This window comes from Drosophila guanche, unplaced genomic scaffold (assembly GCF_900245975.1).
Source record: "Drosophila guanche unplaced genomic scaffold, DGUA_6, whole genome shotgun sequence".
Classification (NCBI taxonomy): domain Eukaryota; kingdom Metazoa; phylum Arthropoda; class Insecta; order Diptera; family Drosophilidae; genus Drosophila; species Drosophila guanche.
This window is the reverse complement of record NW_022995743.1, coordinates 18154482-18174301: the sequence shown is the minus strand read 5'-3', so window position 1 is coordinate 18174301 and position 19820 is coordinate 18154482. Positions and strand designations below refer to the sequence as shown.

The 19820-nt window shown below is 46.6% G+C and overlaps 4 protein-coding genes across 8 annotated transcripts; 3 read left to right on the top strand and 1 right to left on the bottom strand.

Annotated features, from left to right (window-relative positions):
- The first annotated feature begins 69 nt into the window (after window positions 1-69).
- On the top strand, window positions 70-2770 carry LOC117592706 (DNA repair protein complementing XP-C cells homolog). The gene is made up of 4 exons (XM_034286674.1): window positions 70-1668; window positions 1722-2189; window positions 2255-2423; window positions 2493-2770. The coding sequence occupies exons 1-4, from the start codon at window positions 70-72 to the stop codon at window positions 2768-2770; spliced, it is 2514 nt and encodes an 837-aa protein (XP_034142565.1).
- Window positions 2771-5773: 3003 nt separating this feature from the next.
- Window positions 5774-12756, top strand: LOC117592170 (DNA repair protein complementing XP-C cells homolog). Of its 3 annotated transcripts, XM_034285766.1 has the most exons (7): window positions 5779-6018; window positions 6381-6678; window positions 7586-8376; window positions 8998-10799; window positions 11705-12169; window positions 12237-12405; window positions 12475-12756. In XM_034285766.1, the coding sequence occupies exons 2-7, from the start codon at window positions 6515-6517 to the stop codon at window positions 12750-12752; spliced, it is 3669 nt and encodes a 1222-aa protein (XP_034141657.1). In that variant the 5' UTR covers window positions 5779-6018; window positions 6381-6514; the 3' UTR covers window positions 12753-12756. The 3 variants fall into 3 exon arrangements, with proteins under 3 accessions (XP_034141656.1, XP_034141657.1, XP_034141655.1); XM_034285764.1 differs by lacking the exons at window positions 11705-12169; window positions 12237-12405; window positions 12475-12756 and adding exons at window positions 6736-7477; window positions 10853-11522 and having other exon boundaries at window positions 5789-6018; window positions 8328-8376; XM_034285765.1 differs by lacking the exons at window positions 8998-10799; window positions 11705-12169; window positions 12237-12405; window positions 12475-12756 and adding an exon at window positions 6736-7528 and having other exon boundaries at window positions 5774-6018; window positions 7586-7695.
- Window positions 12757-12888: 132 nt separating this feature from the next.
- On the bottom strand, window positions 12889-16961 carry LOC117592168. Its single transcript, XM_034285760.1, has 3 exons — window positions 16804-16961; window positions 15386-16732; window positions 12889-15286 (listed from the first exon to the last, which is right to left on the bottom strand). The coding sequence occupies exons 1-3, from the start codon at window positions 16846-16848 to the stop codon at window positions 13211-13213; spliced, it is 3468 nt and encodes a 1155-aa protein (XP_034141651.1). The 5' UTR covers window positions 16849-16961; the 3' UTR covers window positions 12889-13210.
- A 351-nt stretch (window positions 16962-17312) lies between these two features.
- On the top strand, window positions 17313-19368 carry LOC117592184 (ADP-ribosylation factor 6). Of its 3 annotated transcripts, none has more exons than XM_034285786.1 (5): window positions 17313-17464; window positions 18084-18197; window positions 18272-18427; window positions 18497-18643; window positions 18726-19368. In XM_034285786.1, the coding sequence occupies exons 2-5, from the start codon at window positions 18116-18118 to the stop codon at window positions 18866-18868; spliced, it is 528 nt and encodes a 175-aa protein (XP_034141677.1). In that variant the 5' UTR covers window positions 17313-17464; window positions 18084-18115; the 3' UTR covers window positions 18869-19368. The 3 variants fall into 3 exon arrangements, with proteins under 3 accessions (XP_034141677.1, XP_034141675.1, XP_034141676.1); XM_034285784.1 differs by having other exon boundaries at window positions 17323-17493; XM_034285785.1 differs by lacking the exon at window positions 17313-17464 and adding an exon at window positions 17730-17871.
- The last annotated feature ends 452 nt before the right edge of the window (window positions 19369-19820 follow it).

Here is a 19820-nt window from a genome sequence, read left to right as displayed (position 1 = left end):
AAACGTCGTCTCAACCGCGACATTAAGGAGCGGTATCAGCTGCAGCACAAGGTCAGTCTGATGGCCCAAATGTCGCGCAGCATGGTATACAATCGGCTGCTGGGCGACTCCGAGCTAATGGCAGGGGCTCTAAAGCTGCTACCAAGCAAGAAGGCCTACCCAACGGAGCGGGGCACAGAGTTGAAGTATCTTCAATCTTTTGTCACCTGGTTCAAAACTGCAGTCAAACTTCTGAGCCCCCACTTGTATCCCGAGCAAACAGAGGGTACCAAGCAGGGCATTATCAAGGAAATACTATCTCAAATCAGACGCAAGGAAGCTCGATGCAAGCAGGATCTTATATTCATATTTGTTATACTTGCAAGAGGAATGGGCATGCACTGCCGGCTGATCGTGAATCTGCAGCCAATGCCGATGCGTCCCGCAGCCAGTGACCTAATTCCGATCAAGCTGAAATCAAATGAAAAAAATAAGAGTCAAGGTCAGAATCAGACGGTAGATTCCGATGATAAGAGCGACGACTCCACAGGTGAAACGATGGAGCGCAAAGCTGCTCCGGTGATAAATAGTAGCAAGCCACAGCTATGCCCCTTAACCGAACCTAAAAAGCCCAGTCCCAGCTCACACAGTTTAAGAAGTGTTAAGAAGGAGAGCGATACAGCTAATCCGACTAAAAAAGAGTCTGAAGACATCAAGACAAGATGTAGTTCTAGGAATGTCAAGGAGCAACGAGAGCGGACACTAAATTCTAGCTTGGTCGAAAACGAAAGCCCACCTAAAAGTGGCCACAAAGCGTATCCAAAGTCCGTAGAATGTGGCTCCGAGGAAAAGCCAAGTACTTCGAAAGCAGCCAGGCCGCAGATTTCGGCTCTAAAGCGTGGCGGACCGGTTACAGAAATCACGGGCACAGACGAGAGCAAGAAAGCCAGGTTGGCTCCTCTAAATGTGTCCTCCCCAATAGCAGGACGTACGCTCAAAGCTGCTGATAAGCCAAAACCGGCTGCTCTGCAAAATAACATATCGGGGACTCCACCGAAAATCGGATCGCCCGTCGTTCCCAAGCTGGTGTTTTCGAAATCCAAACTGCAGAATGCCAAGCACAGTGACGCGGAGAACGCAAATCCCACAGAGAAGCCGCAGCATCAGAAACAGCTAAGTGCGCGAGACACACGCTCGCGTAGCAAGTCTCCAAAGGTCCACATTTCGCCCAATTTTTTAACGGGCAAGTCTGGCGCTGTAAGAGCAGAAAGAACAACGAGTCAAACGCGGAGGAAGGGCCAAGAGGCTGAGGCTACAACATCTGATGGACGGCAGCTTCGGACTCGCCAGCAGAAGATCGCAAAACTTACCATACCTCAGTTAGATGGCACCGACGACCTGCCAGTGGCCAAAAAGCGACTTAAGCTGGAAAAGCTGCATAAGCCGCAAGATTCCGACGAAGTATTTGAGCCAGCCAGGCCGGTGAAAAAGGCGCCGATCCTGCCCAAGGCAATGGAAAAGTTGCGCAAGGACAGGCGAGTCATGTCCACAGATGATGAGAGCGGATCGAAAGGCAAGCAGAGGCTTGACTCAGCTGACATGTGGGTGGAGGTCTGGTCCGAGGTGGAAGAACAGTGGATCTGCATTGACTTGTTCAAGGGAAAGCTGCACTGCGTAGACACAATAAGGGTAAGATATAAAATTCCAGAGGCAACATATATGTTAATATCGTGCCCTTGCAGAAAAACGCCTCTCCAGGCCTGGCCTATGTATTTGCTTTCCAGGATGATCAGAGTCTGAAGGATGTAACCGCTCGCTACTGTGCCAATTGGAGCTCCACCGTTCGTAAGGCACGTGTTGAAAAGGCCTGGATCGATGAAACCATCGCTCCGTATCTGGGTCGTCGCACCAAAAGAGATATTTGCGAGGATGAGCAGCTAAGGCGAATACACACGGAGAAACCCCTTCCCAAGTCTATAGCCGAATTTAAAGACCATCCGCTGTATGTTCTCGAGCGGCACCTTCTCAAGTTCCAAGGCCTCTATCCAGCAGATGCGCCAACTCTTGGTTTTATCAAGGGGGAAGCTGTCTACTCAAGAGATTGTGTGCACCTTCTGCACTCTCGAGATATTTGGCTGAAGAGCGCCCGCGTTGTGAAGCTGGGTGAGCAGCCCTACAAGACTGTCAAGGCGCGTCCTAAGTGGGATAAGGTAGGTTCATCTACACAGCGATCGACCAACGTCAGTGACTAATGTAAACTAAATTTTCTGTCCAGCTAACACGCTCTGTTATTAAAGACCAACCCCTTGAGATATTTGGGTACTGGCAAACGCAAGAGTACGAACCTCCCACTGCGGAGAACGGCATTGTTCCACGCAATGCCTACGGCAATGTCGAGCTATTCAAAGCCTGCATGCTTCCTAAGAAGACGGTGCACCTGAGGCGTAAGTTAATCTACCTACCAAAAATGAATCCGTTTCTATACACAATGAGTAATTTTTGTTTATTGGCAGTGCCGGGACTGATGCGCGTTTGCAAGAAGTTGAGCATAGACTGTGCAAATGCAGTGGTCGGCTTTGATTTCCATCAGGGCGCTTGTCACCCCATGTACGATGGCTTTATTATCTGCGAAGAGTTCCGGGAAGTGGTATGTGCGGCTTGGGAAGAGGATCAGCAGGAGCAGGCGCGCAAAGAGCAGGAAAAGTATGAGACCCGAGTCTTCGGCAATTGGAAGAAGCTCATCAAGGGTCTGATCATTCGCGAACGGCTCAAAAGGAAATACAATTTTTAAATGTCTAATTTTCCGTTTTCATATCGACTGAAATTGAATTCCTTCTTTGTCTCAGTTCGGACACTAACCAAATAGTATAGTAGATTGTCAATTCAAAGAAAGCGAAACGTCACCGCAGAATGTGCGTCGCGAAGTCCCAGGCCTCTGCCAACGTCACAGCTACAAGTATTAGTGCGTGTAGAACACGCAGCTAGAAGTCCCAGCTACATTTGTATAAGTGCGTGTAGAGCACGCAGCCAGAAGTCCCAGATACATTTGTATAAGTGCGTGTAGCCAATGATTTTTTAGCGCTTCAAACCGGTTCTGTCTTGATTCACACGGACACTGCAAGTAATGTATGTGTTGGTGCGCTGACTTTCTGAAGTGCGATGGAACGACAATTCGTTTTGATGATTTGATTTTGTTTTCGGGGCTTGGCGTATGAACCTGACCTACCGCAACATGTGCAGAATGAGGGGTGGGGATTGGTGGACCTTTGGGGGTTGGATAAATAAATATACCATTAAAAGGTGTTATTGTAATTGTATGCTGTAATTGTTTTATATGCAGATTTTATACTGGTTTTTTTCAAAATTGTATGCATATTATAGAAACGCCGTCGCTTCTCGACTTCGTTGCTGCCGTCTTATCAAAATTGTTATCAAATCCATCTTTTACAGACAAATCTTTTCAGATAAATATGAAAACATATATATGTATATAAGCATATATGTAAACACATATGTATATATATGTACATACATCTTTCCAATTTCTGTTCTCGTCGTCGGTTATGTTCTCTACTTCATGTGCGCTTTAATTGTTAGCGCTTGAAACCTTTTGCATTTTTTTTTTGTTCTGAGCTCACATACCCTTTAAAATGAAAAGAAAAAGCTTGCCCCTCAATATCAAAATAAATTTATTTTGTGTGACCTTTATATGCTTTATATAATTTAGGATGAAAGGGGTAATGGATATAAACATCTGAATATTTATACAAATAATGAATTACGGCAATTGACTTTGCGTTGCAAATATTTTTCATTCGAGTATTCAGGGTCACGGTGTAAACAAGCATGGAGGTTTGACGGAACGGGACATGGAAACATTATTGCTGGCAAGGCGGCTGCCTTGCACATTTTCCTCCGACTCCCATCGGCAGATCGATCGGCAGATTTGATGCCCAAGCATGGCACTAAAATCTGCATATACATATATATATATATATTGTAGTAGTTATAGTAATATATCAAGAATATATATTTATGTATCAATAGCCGAGTCGATTAAGCCATGTCTGTCCTCCCTTCGTCCGTCCGTCTTTTCCTTCCTTCGTCCGACCATCTTGTGTACACCGTCATGTGTACGTGTGAGACAAATTTTGGTAAATTTTACATTTTACGTTTTTTCTACATGTGTCATCTACATCTACATAACCTCTCACGACGAAACGTTCTGTCAGCTCGCCCCCTCAATAGAGCCGCACACTGCACAAAGCAAAGTGTGTAATGAGAGAATGTGCCAAAAATAAACGAGAAGGGACGTGTGAGACGCTTCTTACGCTTCACAACTTTTATACCCGGTACTCAGTACTACACCTGTACCTTAGCGGTTTTTTGTCAAATTTTACATTTTTTCTTCATCTTTTATCTACATCTACAACACTTCTCACACCAACACGTTCCCCTAGGTGCCGCCCTTCCCTAGACCCACACACTGCAAGCTCATGGCAGAGGCAAAGACAACGCCCGAACACAAAAAAAAAAATATAAGTTGCGGCACGGGGTTAAAAATCGGCAGAGGCAGTGGCAGAGGGACGGCAGAGGCCGCATAATGCAGAAGCAGAGTGTGAATGAGAGAATGTGAAAAAAACAACAACAGCTGCGGGACGAGGTGGGTTTAGCCACTGCAAAATAATTTCTTCATTGTGGCTATAACAATGATCCAATCGGATCTCAATTTGATGATCTGATAGATATGGCCATTCCCTACGGAATGGCTTTTTTAGTTTTCTTTTATCTTCAAAATTGTAGGCTTGGGAGGTTTTTCCCTTTTGCGGGGGCGGAATGGGGCGGGGCTCATTTTTTAAATACACTTGTAGCAGTGTGAGCATACACAAGTCTGGATGCAGAATTTGGTGGCTCTAGCTTTTATGGTCTCTGAGATCCAGGCACTCAACAAGGCGGACGGACGGACAGACGGACGGACAGACAGACATGGCTCAATCGACTCGGCTATTGATACTGATCAAGAATATATATACTTTATGAGGTCGGAAACGTTTCCTTCTGTGCGATACATACATTCACTTTGTGCACAAATACAATATACCCTATTTACTCTTCGATTACCGGCTATAAAAGTTGTCACCAGACCATTTCCAAGCCCCATATCTCTCATAAAAAGTGAGTTTCGTTCCTAGATGAAAAATCATTGGAACACGATCATCGGTGATCTGCTAGATATGGTCATGCGAGATAAGAGAGATTTTCGCCACTTGGGGGAAGGAAGGGGTCGGCGAAATTTTGAAATAAACTTGTAACAGTGTGATATCACATGAGTCTATTCATAACATTTGGTGACTCTACCTCTTATAGTCTCTGATATCCAGGCGCACATCAAGACTAACGGAGAGACGGACAGAAAGACAAACAGATATAGATTATTGATGCTATTGATAAAGATCAAGAATATATATACTTTATGGGGTCGGAAACGTTTCCTTCGTGCGTTACGCTACCCTATTGACGCTTCAAGTACCGATAATAAATATCCTCAAATAATATCTAAGCACCAAATCTTTCAGAAGAAGTTGGTTTTGTTCCTTGCGGTAAAATCGTGTCGGTTAGTGTACTCATCGAGTACAGGGTATAATAAATTCGCAATTATTGGCAGGTGGTTAAACTATTACGTGGATACCATTACCCGTGTGTCTTTAATGGTGTATGTAAAAATGGAAGACTTAGCCACTAACAATATGGGATGGTTAGTGACTTAGCCTTCTTATAAATTGTTTTTTGCAAAGCATACACACCAAACAATAATTTGCGCAGAATATTCTACCAAGATGACGGGCTTGCAGAGTCTCCCCTTGACAACAAAGGGTTAAGACCGACCAGCTGTTCGTCTATTTGTTTGTTTAGAGAACTGTGTTAGTACTGTCAATTTGCCGTGAAATTTGAAATATAAGTGGATATATTCCACTAATAATAAATAAAGAATAATACACATAGCACAACACGAGAAACACAATAAATATTCATTGTGTGGTGAGTTTCATATAAATATAAGAGTATAGTGATCGTGGCACGCTTGTAAATATGTACATATATGTATGTATGTATATGAATATGTATTAATTTCATCATGGTTGCACGTGCCGGTCAGCGACAAGTATGTATAGGTATATGTATAGGTATGTATAGTTACATATATGGACCGTTTGCTGTATTTGATCGAGTGCATATAAAGAATCTCTTGTTCGGTTCTCTATTGTGCTGCGTGGATCAGGCGCTCTGGACTGCATCGCCCTGACGCACACGTCTGTCGTTGGCTTCAGCTGCACGTCTCAGAAAAACTAGTTTCGAACAGACTTACAACTAATACTCTCCATTAACTCAATCTCCTTCAGAAGCCCAGGATCCTCTCAAGAAAAGTGGTCCTCTCCAGCAAATCAACTCCCCTTCACGATACCAGGCTGTAATTAAACTGCGCAGTAAAAGCAATAACTGTGTGGGAAAGCTCTATAAGAAACTGTAAGAAGCAATGTCCGACGAAGAAGACGAATCGGTCTCCGAGGGCTTCTCTGCCAGCGAGGATGAGTGGAAGCCCGACAAAGATGCTCGCGGCGGCGAATCATCGGACGACGACGATAGCGGTGCTTCTGCAGTTCCTAGGGGCCGATCATCTGCTGGCGCATCAAAAAAGAGGTAAGCTGTCAATCGTCGGATATTCGTTCTGATTTCGTTAACACTCCGCTTCTGTAGAGATCAGAAACCGCCAAGCGGCATAAAGGGAGCTTCAGTAAAGAAGCGCAAGCCGAGTGGTCAATCTCTGCGCTCAAAGCTGTACAACAAGTACCGACCGCCGCTCAAGACGTTTCCCACTTCGCCCTCCCAGCAGAACTCGCCATCAGCGTCGGGTTCAAAAAACGCAAGAACGCCCAATGAAAGCGGTGCACAGGATCGGCACTATGCTGATTCCAGCAGTGAATGCAGTGTAGACGACTATTTGGTTAATCCCGCTGACCTCGATCTGCGCTCGAGCTTCTTTTCGGCTCAACTATCGTCAAAGGATAAGTCGCCAGTGCCTCAATTTGATTGCAATGCGGGAATTAAAGCTCACTCTGACTCCGGTTCCGAGGATAACAATGACAGCAGCGTCGAGGACACAGCAACCCATGCGTTTGACTTCCGCGGGCTCCTAGAGAATGCCAACAGTCTGGAGCGCACCAGAGATGCGCTGGCCAACCGCGGCGTCACAGCCGCATCAGCCAAAAATCGTGCTGCAACGATGGATGTCAATGCACTGCTTGCATTGGGCGAAAATCCGAATCAGAATTACGCCAAGGCCATAGACGCTGATAAGGGCGACGTGAAAGAGAAGCGGCCCAGCCGACGAGCTGCAGCAGAAGCCCCTTCGCCACCCATGGACGGACCGCCTCGTCTAAGCAAGACAAAGTCAACGCGCATAAAACGACACACAAAGACGCGGCCCGTGTCCACTGTGGTAGCTGCNAGGTCCTAGGGGCCGATCATCTGCTGGCGCATCAAAAAAGAGGTAAGCTGTCAATCGTCGGATATTCGTTCTGATTTCGTTAACACTCCGCTTCTGTAGAGATCAGAAACCGCCAAGCGGCATAAAGGGAGCTTCAGTAAAGAAGCGCAAGCCGAGTGGTCAATCTCTGCGTTCAAAGCTGTACAACAAGTACCGACCGCCGCCGAAGACGTTTCCCACTTCGCCCTCCCAGCAGAACTCGCCATCAGCGTCGGGTTCAAAAAACGCAAGAACGCCCAATGAAAGCGGTGCACAGGATCGGCACTATGCTGATTCCAGCAGTGAATGCAGTGTAGACGACTATTTGGTTAATCCCGCTGACCTCGATCTGCGCTCGAGCTTCTTTTCGGCTCAACTATCGTCAAAGGATAAGTCGCCAGTGCCTCAATTTGATTGCAATGCGGGAATTAAAGCTCACTCTGACTCCGGTTCCGAGGATAACAATGACAGCAGCGTCGAGGACACAGCAACCCATGCGTTTGACTTCCGCGGGCTCCTAGAGAATGCCAACAGTCTGGAGCGCACCAGAGATGCGCTGGCCAACCGCGGCGTCACAGCCGCATCAGCCAAAAATCGTGCTGCAACGATGGATGTCAATGCACTGCTTGCATTGGGCGAAAATCCGAATCAGAATTACGCCAAGGCCATAGACGCTGATAAGGGCGACGTGAAAGAGAAGCGGCCCAGCCGACGAGCTGCAGCAGAAGCCCCTTCGCCACCCATGGACGGACCGCCTCGTCTAAGCAAGACAAAGTCAACGCGCATAAAACGACACACAAAGACGCGGCCCGTGTCCACTGTGGTAGCTGCTGCTCAAGACACAGACGACTCCGATTTTGAGGAAGTGGCAGGTAGGAGGCAATACAAGTAGTTTGTCAACGCTCCAGAATGCGGTTGTAGTGTAGAGCATGCTTATGAAAGTTGGTTGTGGCTTATGGTATATTGTATTTGTGGGGAATAACGGTTGTATGTAACGCACAGAAGGAAACGTTTCCGACCCCACAAAGTATATATATTCTTGATCAGCATCAATAGCCGAGTCGATAGAGCCATGTCTGTCGGTCCGTCCCAAACTAACAAAAATGAAAACAAATAGCTAACCTACCCAATTAGAACTTATGTTTAACGAATTTACTTTAGCAAAATTATATTCATTCCACAAAGTATTTAGTATTTAGCATTAGCATCAAAAACAAAAACTAAAAATAATGGGAAAAAAACAGAATCCGCAGTTTTAGCGCAATTTTGTGAATGTTGATTGTACTTTTTAAATACTTCAGTAATTAAAACTTTAAGCGCACTTTAAATGAAATAAATAAATGCAAAATGTTAAAAGGAGTTAATGGCTCTGGTCTGCTCTATGCTATCTCGGGGTTGGTTTGCTATGCTATTTATTACCCAGTCTCAAGTCCCTCACAATAACATGAGTGTTACCACATCCTCATTGTACCCTACTCCACTTCCCATTTCAGACGCGGAACTTGGCCTCGACGAGGATGGTGCCGCCACACCAAACATCTCTGGCGATCTGGAAATTCACGTCGGCCAGCAGTCGGGCCGCGTTAGCAAGGAGCAGAAGACCCAGCAGGAACTGGAAATGGCGTTCAAACGTCGTCTCAACCGCGACATTAAGGAGCGGTATCAGCTGCAGCACAAGGTCAGTCTGATGGCCCAAATGTCGCGCAGCATGGTATACAATCGGCTGCTGGGCGACTCCGAGCTAATGGCAGGGGCTCTAAAGCTGCTACCAAGCAAGAAGGCCTACCCAACGGAGCGGGGCACAGAGTTGAAGTATCTTCAATCTTTTGTCACCTGGTTCAAAACTGCAGTCAAACTTCTGAGCCCCCACTTGTATCCCGAGCAAACAGAGGGTACCAAGCAGGGCATTATCAAGGAAATACTATCTCAAATCAGACGCAAGGAAGCTCGATGCAAGCAGGATCTTATATTCATATTTGTTATACTTGCAAGAGGAATGGGCATGCACTGCCGGCTGATCGTGAATCTGCAGCCAATGCCGATGCGTCCCGCAGCCAGTGACCTAATTCCGATCAAGCTGAAATCAAATGAAAAAAATAAGAGTCAAGGTCAGAATCAGACGGTAGATTCCGATGATAAGAGCGACGACTCCACAGGTGAAACGATGGAGCGCAAAGCTGCTCCGGTGATAAATAGTAGCAAGCCACAGCTATGCCCCTTAACCGAACCTAAAAAGCCCAGTCCCAGCTCACACAGTTTAAGAAGTGTTAAGAAGGAGAGCGATACAGCTAATCCGACTAAAAAAGAGTCTGAAGACATCAAGACAAGATGTAGTTCTAGGAATGTCAAGGAGCAACGAGAGCGGACACTAAATTCTAGCTTGGTCGAAAACGAAAGCCCACCTAAAAGTGGCCACAAAGCGTATCCAAAGTCCGTAGAATGTGGCTCCGAGGAAAAGCCAAGTACTTCGAAAGCAGCCAGGCCGCAGATTTCGGCTCTAAAGCGTGGCGGACCGGTTACAGAAATCACGGGCAGAGACGAGAGCAAGAAAGCCAGGTTGGCTCCTCTAAATGTGTCCTCCCCAATAGCAGGACGTACGCGCAAAGCTGCTGATAAGCCAAAACCGGCTGCTCTGCAAAATAACATATCGGGGACTCCACCGAAAATCGGATCGCCCGTCGTTCCCAAGCTGGTGTTTTCGAAATCCAAACTGCAGAATGCCAAGCACAGTGACGCGGAGAACGCAAATCCCACAGAGAAGCCGCAGCATCAGAAACAGCTAAGTGCGCGAGACACACGCTCGCGTAGCAAGTCTCCAAAGGTCCACATTTCGCCCAATTTTTTAACGGGCAAGTCTGGCGCTGTAAGAGCAGAAAGAACAACGAGTCAAACGCGGAGGAAGGGCCAAGAGGCTGAGGCTACAACATCTGATGGACGGCAGCTTCGGACTCGCCAGCAGAAGATCGCAAAACTTACCATACCTCAGTTAGATGGCACCGACGACCTGCCAGTGGCCAAAAAGCGACTTAAGCTGGAAAAGCTGCATAAGCCGCAAGATTCCGACGAAGTATTTGAGCCAGCCAGGCCGGTGAAAAAGGCGCCGATCCTGCCCAAGGCAATGGAAAAGTTGCGCAAGGACAGGCGAGTCATGTCCACAGATGATGAGAGCGGATCGAAAGGCAAGCAGAGGCTTGACTCAGCTGACATGTGGGTGGAGGTCTGGTCCGAGGTGGAAGAACAGTGGATCTGCATTGACTTGTTCAAGGGAAAGCTGCACTGCGTAGACACAATAAGGGTAAGATATAAAATTCCAGAGGCAACATATATGTTAATATCGTGCCCTTGCAGAAAAACGCCTCTCCAGGCCTGGCCTATGTATTTGCTTTCCAGGATGATCAGAGTCTGAAGGATGTAACCGCTCGCTACTGTGCCAATTGGAGCTCCATCGTTCGTAAGGCACGTGTTGAAAAGGCCTGGATCGATGAAACCATCGCTCCGTATCTGGGTCGTCGCACCAAAAGAGATATTTGCGAGGATGAGCAGCTAAGGCGAATACACACGGAGAAACCCCTTCCCAAGTCTATAGCCGAATTTAAAGACCATCCGCTGTATGTTCTCGAGCGGCACCTTCTCAAGTTCCAAGGCCTCTATCCAGCAGATGCGCCAACTCTTGGTTTTATCAAGGGGGAAGCTGTCTACTCAAGAGATTGTGTGCACCTTCTGCACTCTCGAGATATTTGGCTGAAGAGCGCCCGCGTTGTGAAGCTGGGTGAGCAGCCCTACAAGACTGTCAAGGCGCGTCCTAAGNCAGAAGATCGCAAAACTTACCATACCTCAGTTAGATGGCACCGACGACCTGCCAGTGGCCAAAAAGCGACTTAAGCTGGAAAAGCTGCATAAGCCGCAAGATTCCGACGAAGTATTTGAGCCAGCCAGGCCGGTGAAAAAGGCGCCGATCCTGCCCAAGGCAATGGAAAAGTTGCGCAAGGACAGGCGAGTCATGTCCACAGATGATGAGAGCGGATCGAAAGGCAAGCAGAGGCTTGACTCAGCTGACATGTGGGTGGAGGTCTGGTCCGAGGTGGAAGAACAGTGGATCTGCATTGACTTGTTCAAGGGAAAGCTGCACTGCGTAGACACAATAAGGGTAAGATATAAAATTCCAGAGGCAACATATATGTTAATATCGTGCCCTTGCAGAAAAACGCCTCTCCAGGCCTGGCCTATGTATTTGCTTTCCAGGATGATCAGAGTCTGAAGGATGTAACCGCTCGCTACTGTGCCAATTGGAGCTCCATCGTTCGTAAGGCACGTGTTGAAAAGGCCTGGATCGATGAAACCATCGCTCCTTATCTGGGTCGTCGCACCAAAAGAGATATTTGCGAGGATGAGCAGCTAAGGCGAATACACACGGAGAAACCCCTTCCCAAGTCTATATCCGAATTTAAAGACCATCCGCTGTATGCTCTTGAGCGACACTTGCTCCTGTTCCAGGCCCTCTACCCAGCAGATGCACCGACTCTTGGTTTTATCCGAGGAGAACCTGTCTACTCAAGAGATTGTGTGCACCTTCTGCACTCCCGAGAAGTCTGGCTGAAGAGCGCCCGGGTCGTGAAGCTGGGCGAGCAGCCCTACAAGATTGTCAAGCGTCCAAAGTGGGATAAGGTAGATATATTTTGAGTTCGACCAACGTCAGTGACTAATGTAATCTATATGCTCATGCTCTGGTCAGTTCACTAGAACTATTCTTAAAGAACAGCCCCTTGAGGTATTTGGCTACTGGCAAACGCAAGAGTACGAACCTCCCACTGCGGAGAACGGCATTGTACCACGCAATGCCTACGGCAATGTCGAGCTATTCAAAGCCTGCATGCTTCCTAAGAAGACGGTGCACCTGAGGCGTAAGTTAATCGACCCACCCTACCTGTCTCAGTTTCTATACACAATGAGTAATTTTTGTTTATTGGCAGTGCCGGGACTGATGCGCGTTTGCAAGAAGTTGAACATAGACTGTGCAAATGCAGTAATCGGCTTTGATTTCCACCAGGGCGGCTGCCACGCCACGTACGACGGCTTCATTGTCTGTGAAGAGTTCCGGGAAGTGGTCTGTGCGGCTTGGGAAGAGGATCAGCAGGAGCAGGCGCGCAAAGAGCAGGAGAAGTATGAGACCCGAGTCTTCGGCAATTGGAAGAAGCTCATCAAGGGTCTGATCATTCGCGAACGGCTCAAAAGGAAATACAATTTTTAAATGTTTTTTCTGTTTTCTGCGTTTTCATGTCGATTGAAATTGAATTCCTCCTTTGTCCCAGTTATGTAGCTTAAAATTATGTTTGATTTAAATAAATTGTGCGATAAATTCGATTACATTTAATTCCTTCCGAATTCACTTGTTTAGTGATTTATTTTATTTAGAATTTGGGTTTTTGGTAACTTTCCATTTGCATAATCAATCGTATAATATTATTTGGTATCAGTTAATATAAAAAAAGACGTTTCATTAGCTGAGTACTATAAGGACATCGATAGCGAGCGTTTAAATATAGTATGAAGGAATGGACAAACTTTAATTTGGTTCCAACTCCCCCAAGCTTCATTAAATGTGTAAATATCTCATAGTAGCGTAGTAGGGGTGGTTTTCAAATCTCTACGAGAGCATGGAAAGAATCAGAAGACTAGTTAACTAGCTAAGCAAATTATGAAGAAATCTTATGCAGGCAAGGTCTTGGTCACAGGCAAATGCCTGCTCGTCGACCCGGAGTTGCCCGTAGGGGGTGTCGTGCTGCTCGTCTGCTGATGCTGCAGACAGCTCTGGGCCTTCAAGTACTCGACATACATTCGCCTGGCTTGGTTGAGAACGCGTGTAACATCGTGCTTGCGTACCATCTTGTCAAAGTGCATGGCAATCTCGTTGTAGTCCATTCCCGCTTTCATGATGGTGTTGCGGTGTTGCAGAAGAAGGGTTAGGCAAAGAAACATGAGGAAGGCATTGCCACCACCGAATTCTGAGGGCGGAGGCAGTGCAGCCGCCGTAATGCCCAGTGTTCCGGCGATTCCATTCAGATTGCCCGTTCTCTGTGGTGAACGGATGTAGGCGCTCTCGTCGTCGGCATTTGTGGCAATCTCCACAAGCGGGGATACTTCCACCAGATTCGGTTCCGTTGAGATGGGCAAGATCACCTCTGGCAGACTGCTGCTGTTGCGCATGCCCAGCGGATTGTGCCCGTCTAGCAGCAGCTGGTTCTCGTCGGTGAATGGATTGAAGGTGCGCGACTCATTCAGCTGGACGCTGTTGCTCTTGGTGGCCGCTAATCGCTGGCGACGTCGCATGTGCAGTTCGCTGACGTCGGGACACGTTATGATTTCGTTTTCCTTGAGATCATCTACCATATCCAGAGCGTCCTGGTCTAGCTCTTCGTACTGTATGGCATCAGCAACAATCGGCCGTTTCTTGTTCTCCGTGAAAGGCAGCCCAAAAACTTGTCGATCCAAGTTTTCCGCCTCCAGACGCAGCTCACGTGTAATGGCGTTTGTCATAGGATAATACTCTTGATCCTGGTCCGGCTCCTGGTCGGGTGTGTAGCCGCTTGTGTTTCTGTGGTTCCTCACCTTATCTCCCGGTTCACTATGCTGCAAGTCTGGAGTGCGCTGCCCCGTCGAGAAGTTCTCCAACTTCAGCTGCAGATTGTAGCTGCTCGAATCTTGCCCCTGTTGTATCGCTGTGTCCGCTGTCGAGGCGCTACAGCTAGTATCTGCCAGCGAGGAAGAGTCGGATTCATCTAGCGACCCTCCCAGTCCGGCCTTGGTCAACTGAACAAGCGGCTTGCTGGCCGAAGTCGCGGATGGGGGAGACGGCTTTTCGGCCAAAAGCTGCTGATTGGAAAATCGATCTGAGATGCGATTCTTATTGATTGTTGCAAAATTGAGAAATTCGTTGAAGTTCTTGACGAGCTTGGGTGGCATCTGGCTCTCGCCATTACCGGTGATGACAGTCTCGCCATCTTCATTGGACGGTACCGGAATACCTAAGCGACTTGTTGAGGCAAGCTTCTCTTTGAGATCCTTGAAGTGGCTGCCGCTACGCTTTACACTCTCGCTGACGTGACTGGCATTCGATGCCAATTGCTTTGCAATGATATTGCTTACGGATAGAATATTATTTTGCTGTGGCTTTTGTCCCTCGGTGGCCTGCGGTGTCCTCCCTTCACCTGACTCCTCGTCTAAATTGCACGACGAGGATGAGCTGCATAGAAAGGCCCGTCCTAGGGGTGCAGCTTTTGGGCTTTCCACTCCTGGGGAATTTTGGGCATCATCCTTAAACGGGTTCGTTTCAAGAAAGCGCGGGGAGTCTTTCCTATCAAATACATCATCGTACTGCTCGGAATCCTCGTCGGCAGTTAATTTTTGCACTGACTGAACAAGTGTGCTTTCCGTGGCACCCTCAATCAGCGCCAGCATTTTGGACTCGTCCAGGCTCTGGTGCACTTTAGCAGAAGTCCGTCGCTGACGACGAGAGGCTACTCCTGCATGTCGAGACATATTGTCGTCCAGACTGTGATTCAACCGCTTCGTATTGTCCAGAGCATGACCGCCAGGCCCGAGGGAAGAGCTTAATGAGCTGAGAGATGCGGACGAGCTCTGACGACGCAGTGCACAGACCTTTGTGTAGGGGTTCTCGAGCGGCTTGCTTAACAGATACGAGGGACTATTCGGCGTCGCGCTGTAGGAGGTGGAGAATGTGCTCGCACTGCTGGGCACTGAGGCATCCGTAGAGGCCAAGAATTCCTAAAAAATTAATAATAATTCAAGTTTGAAGTAATCTTTAGTTATACGAACGGATAAAGAAGTTCATTGAAATCCGCATAACATTTCAAATTCTCAAACCTTCTCAAACAACTGAAGCTCCGATTCGCTGCTGGAATTGCTGCCATAACGGAGCGAGCTCCACTGCACCTCCAACATGCGCAGCGCATCGTCAAATGGGAACTCCCGCTTCAGCTCCAGCAGCAGCCAACGGTAACAGAAGAGTAGATCGTCCGCCTGCTGGGACTTGAGGTACTCCCAGAACTCGGGATCGTAGAAGCTTAGTGCCTCTGTGAGGTGTGCGAACTTTTGTGTCATCGCAATGCCGTCTAGCATGAAGTTGCCACGTACGCGAGCCATGATGGCACAGAAGCATATGTAGGCCTGTGCTTCATCGTTCATGGTGACCAGCAGGGGCGAGGCTATATCCGACATTCCCTGGCAATAGCTGACCGAGGGATGGTTCAGGGCGTAGGTGGTGAGGATGTTGAAGAGCGATGCAATGTTCTGATTGTCGTCGCTGCCTGCGTAGAACGGATGTAGACGGTCCGTGCGGAGTACATCCTTCTTCACCATGCTAGTCACGTAGGCGAGCTCTCCAGCCACACTTCCCCGCTTAATGGCCGCCTTCCACGTGTCTCTCAGCCGGATGTACTGCTCCGATTTGCGTCGCATGAACTCCATGCGCTGATGCCCATCCAAGGCCAGTCCGTGTGTTCCCCCTGGATAGACATTGAGCAGGTGCTTCCACACAACGCGGCGAAGGCTAGGATCGATCCCGCCCAGAAAAATCACTTTGTGCAACTCATCCTTGCGTTGGATCTGGCCTAGAGCATCCAGGAACATTCGAAACTCGCTGTCGCACATGGGAGGCCGTGGCGGAAGATTGGCCATGTGTTCCTCGGACAAATTGAACGCCTTCTGAACAATTGAAAAAGTCTTTTCCATGTGATTCATGATGAGGCCCGGCAGCTTCGTCTGCATGTGTTGAACATATTTCTGCGAGACACCCAACGACTGTAGTGGCGACACAAGCTCCCGGGCACCACTCGTACTCCCACCACTGGGGGTGGCCGAGAGTGTCGATGAGGTTATGCTGCTTGATCGGCTGGTTGTCGCAGGCGATTCTGTCTCGCACTCCCTCACCACTGTGAACGGTTTTACATCGATCTGCAGTATTAGACATGGCTCTGAGGCCGTCTGAATGGAAATGTTGTGAATTCGCAGAAACGCAGCATCGAGGTCCCAATCAGATCGAACGGCCAAGTAAATTTCGTTGCCAGCCGGATCAAAAGCTTTGTACTTAATGGAGAAGTCCGACTTTACGTCAAACGCCTTGGCGAGCAAGGAATACAGAACCTCCAGAGTTGTTATCTGTGGGTCCACCGAAAACTTTCGCCACTCTGGTTTTGTGGTTGACTCGCATTTCTGCAATCAATGTGAATGGTGAATAACGCGATGTATTGGCCTAGTTTTCTTGATCGCTTTCTTTTACTCACCTTTACTTTAACCCTCACAGCCTCCCTGGGGCAAATGCCTGCCATATTCTTTTGTTTATGCACTTTGAGACTAACTTATTTCCATATTATTAGTGTGTTGTGTTGGTGCGATGTTTTTTTGTGCTACCAGCAATAAGAACGGTATGTGACCATGAACTTATCGGTAAAATATACCCGTCTTACCCTCAGAAATATACCGCACCATACCTCTCATTTTCCAAAAAAAAAACCGTAATATACCGAGAAAAAACTACGGTCGCTCAAATTGCTTATAGACGTCACCTCCGGCACTCTTGTTCTTCGATATTTTTCTTGCAGAAGCAAATTATAGTCGGAATGTTAACGTATGCAGAAAATAATTAATATTATCAAAACTGGCTTGAATTTAAGTGTATTGTAGCAACTATTACGAGAGCACCATAAATGATTTTTAGTATTATCCAGTTGGCATTTGATATTTTTTAGCTGATATTTGTGACATTGTTTTTGCGCTTAGGGTCACATTGTTTCGTGTATGTGTATAAATATAAGAATTTAGTGCAAAATTGTTGTTGTTAGCTTAGTTTTTTAGCAGTTGTGTTTTTGCAAATGCATTTTGTGTCTGGCCACAGCACGTTGGCACTTTATGCTCAATCACATTAGGCGCGTGTCGATCGAATTGGTGCGTAATCACAATCGTCAAGACATTGGGTGTGTATATGTATTGGTGTATTTCGGGCGTGTATGTGACGTGTTAGGCAAGAAGCACAGAAATTCCTCAAAATGCTTCTATGATATTGACCCAAGCCCGAACGTGAACCCAAACCTAAGCCCAAGCCGGCTTCAGCTGTACCTTCTGTTTTCCGGTCTCCATATATTGCATCCAAGAGAGGCTTGTGCACACGCCTTTAGTTCTGAAATCGAGATAACTTTTGTTTAATTTATAGTCACTTTATCTGCTCAGCTCAGCAATTGAATGAAGCTCTGTGCTGAACTGATAAATTCTCCCTCTTTCTCTCTCTCGCTCTCTGTCTGAGTTCGAGCTTAACGCTGTGGTGTTGCCGCTGGCAGTTAAGCACACAACACAATGTAAGTTAAATTATTATGCAAAATAATGCTCCTACTTCCGTTGACGCATTGTGGTACATACTCGTGTCGTGTTTACATGTATGGAGTGCGCCTTCTCGTGGCAACGCGCTTTCATCATTATATTTGATACGTCAACTTCTGTCGGTCCAGTACCATCTTACCCCGGCTCTGGTTCTATTCCAATAGACACTTTACACTTACTTAATTTACAGATTGGCTAGGGTTTGATGGATGACACATCACCATGGGAAAGCTACTATCGAAAATTTTTGGCAACAAAGAGATGCGAATTCTCATGCTCGGGCTGGACGCGGCGGGCAAAACAAGTAAGGAGGCTAACAAGTTAGCCGTCGAATAGCATTGAAAAGTGCAAGATCTAATTTACCCCTACCTCTCGCAGCGATCCTGTACAGACTCAAACTAGGGCAATCAGTTACAACGATACCCACTGTGGGCTTCAATGTCGAAACTGTGACGTATCGGAATGTCAAGTTCAATGTGTGGGACGTTGGTGGGCAGGATAAAATTCGACCGCTCTGGCGGCACTACTACACAGGTACTATAATCATTTCTTTTCTGGCCAAGAAGCAGACCAAGTACTAACAAATTAACGATTGGTTTGCAGGTACACAGGGTCTTATTTTCGTAGTGGACTGTGCGGATCGAGATCGAATAGACGAAGCGCGCACGGAACTGCATAGGATAATTAACGATAGAGAAATGCGGGACGCCATCATACTGATATTTGCTAACAAACAGGATCTTCCTGATGGTAATTATTATCGGCCAAGTCAACCCGAATTTAACGTTCCCTCCATCTCTTTACATTCACGGCCTGTCTTTGTGTCTTGCAGCAATGAAACCCCATGAAATCCAGGAAAAACTAGGCTTAACTAGAATAAGAGATCGCAATTGGTATGTCCAACCATCATGTGCCACAACCGGCGATGGCCTTTCTGAGGGCCTCACGTGGTTAACGTCGAACCACAAATTATGAGAATCATAATCCATATTTTGTATATGTATATGGCATGTATTATTCGAAGCGAAGCAAAAGCAACCATATTCTATTTTATTTATACAACAAACACATAACGCAAGCGCATAGTTAAAAGCTGAATAACGAACGTACATAAATTAAAAAAAAAACTTGTTGAAGCTGGTACACAGAAGTCAGATAGATATATATATATAGTGATTATATACATATACTCTCAATTAACCACCCAATATTCTCACTAGTAAAATACACATACAAATAAACGAAGCATTAAAGAATTAAAAAAAGGCAAACAGTAAATATGCATAACCAATGCATGAAGCACAGAGACAAGAGCAGAACAGAAATTAGAGTTAAGTAAGTTTTTCTTGTAAATTATATTGAGACATGTAAGCAATAAGTTAAAAGCTGTTTATTGCAACTGTTACTATATATGACTTGAGCGAGGGGAACGAGTCTTAAATAAATATTGTAAATAAAATAAATATTCAACTAAAGCCCATACACAACATCAAACTACAAATAAAACAGAACACCGATCAATTGAGCAAACCATAGATTTCTATATACACTAAGATAACAAAAAATAGTCACGGTGCCTTCCTGAATCGTCTGCGTGTCAGTCCAGTCTTCGTCTTCGATGTATAAATTCCGTTCCTCTCTTACAGCAGTTCAAACATTTTCCCTATCCGCTCATTCGGCTCTAGCTGGATATTCGTCTATTGCAATGTGGTGTATCGGTGTATGGGAAATTAATCCTATTTTCTGCGCCGACGTCCACGAGTCAACGCTTCGGTGTCAGATGCAGTGGGTTTGTATTGTTTATCCATTTCGAAATGCAAACATGCCATGCCCATGTCGATGGCCACAAATGCGGGAAAGGGGAGTGAAACGTATTCGCATCTGAGTCTGAAAGATTAAACAGTGCGTTCAATAATTGCTCTTTGTT

What these genes read in the sequence shown, in the direction of transcription:
- LOC117592706 (XM_034286674.1), top strand. Translation starts at nt 70, where the DNA reads ATGTCGCGCAGCATGGTATACAATCGGCTGCTGGGCGACTCCGAGCTA. An exon ending in ACTGCGTAGACACAATAAGG is followed by an intron (nt 1,669 to 1,721) that starts GTAAGATATAAA and finishes GTGCCCTTGCAG; the next exon opens with AAAAACGCCTCTCCAGGCCT. An exon ending in GAAGACGGTGCACCTGAGGC is followed by an intron (nt 2,424 to 2,492) that starts GTAAGTTAATCT and finishes GTTTATTGGCAG; the next exon opens with TGCCGGGACTGATGCGCGTT.
- LOC117592170 (XM_034285766.1), top strand. Translation starts at nt 6,515, where the DNA reads ATGTCCGACGAAGAAGACGAATCGGTCTCCGAGGGCTTCTCTGCCAGC. An exon ending in CGATTTTGAGGAAGTGGCAG is followed by an intron (nt 8,377 to 8,997) that starts GTAGGAGGCAAT and finishes TTCCCATTTCAG; the next exon opens with ACGCGGAACTTGGCCTCGAC. An exon ending in AGCGTCCAAAGTGGGATAAG is followed by an intron (nt 12,170 to 12,236) that starts GTAGATATATTT and finishes TGCTCTGGTCAG; the next exon opens with TTCACTAGAACTATTCTTAA.
- LOC117592168 (XM_034285760.1), bottom strand. Translation starts at nt 16,848, where the DNA reads ATGGCAGGCATTTGCCCCAGGGAGGCTGTGAGGGTTAAAGTAAAG. An exon ending in CTGTGAGGGTTAAAGTAAAG is followed by an intron (nt 16,733 to 16,803) that starts GTGAGTAAAAGA and finishes CATTGATTGCAG; the next exon opens with AAATGCGAGTCAACCACAAA. An exon ending in AGCTTCAGTTGTTTGAGAAG is followed by an intron (nt 15,287 to 15,385) that starts GTTTGAGAATTT and finishes TTAATTTTTTAG; the next exon opens with GAATTCTTGGCCTCTACGGA.
- LOC117592184 (XM_034285786.1), top strand. Translation starts at nt 18,116, where the DNA reads ATGGGAAAGCTACTATCGAAAATTTTTGGCAACAAAGAGATGCGAATT. An exon ending in CTGGCGGCACTACTACACAG is followed by an intron (nt 18,428 to 18,496) that starts GTACTATAATCA and finishes ATTGGTTTGCAG; the next exon opens with GTACACAGGGTCTTATTTTC. An exon ending in CAAACAGGATCTTCCTGATG is followed by an intron (nt 18,644 to 18,725) that starts GTAATTATTATC and finishes TGTGTCTTGCAG; the next exon opens with CAATGAAACCCCATGAAATC.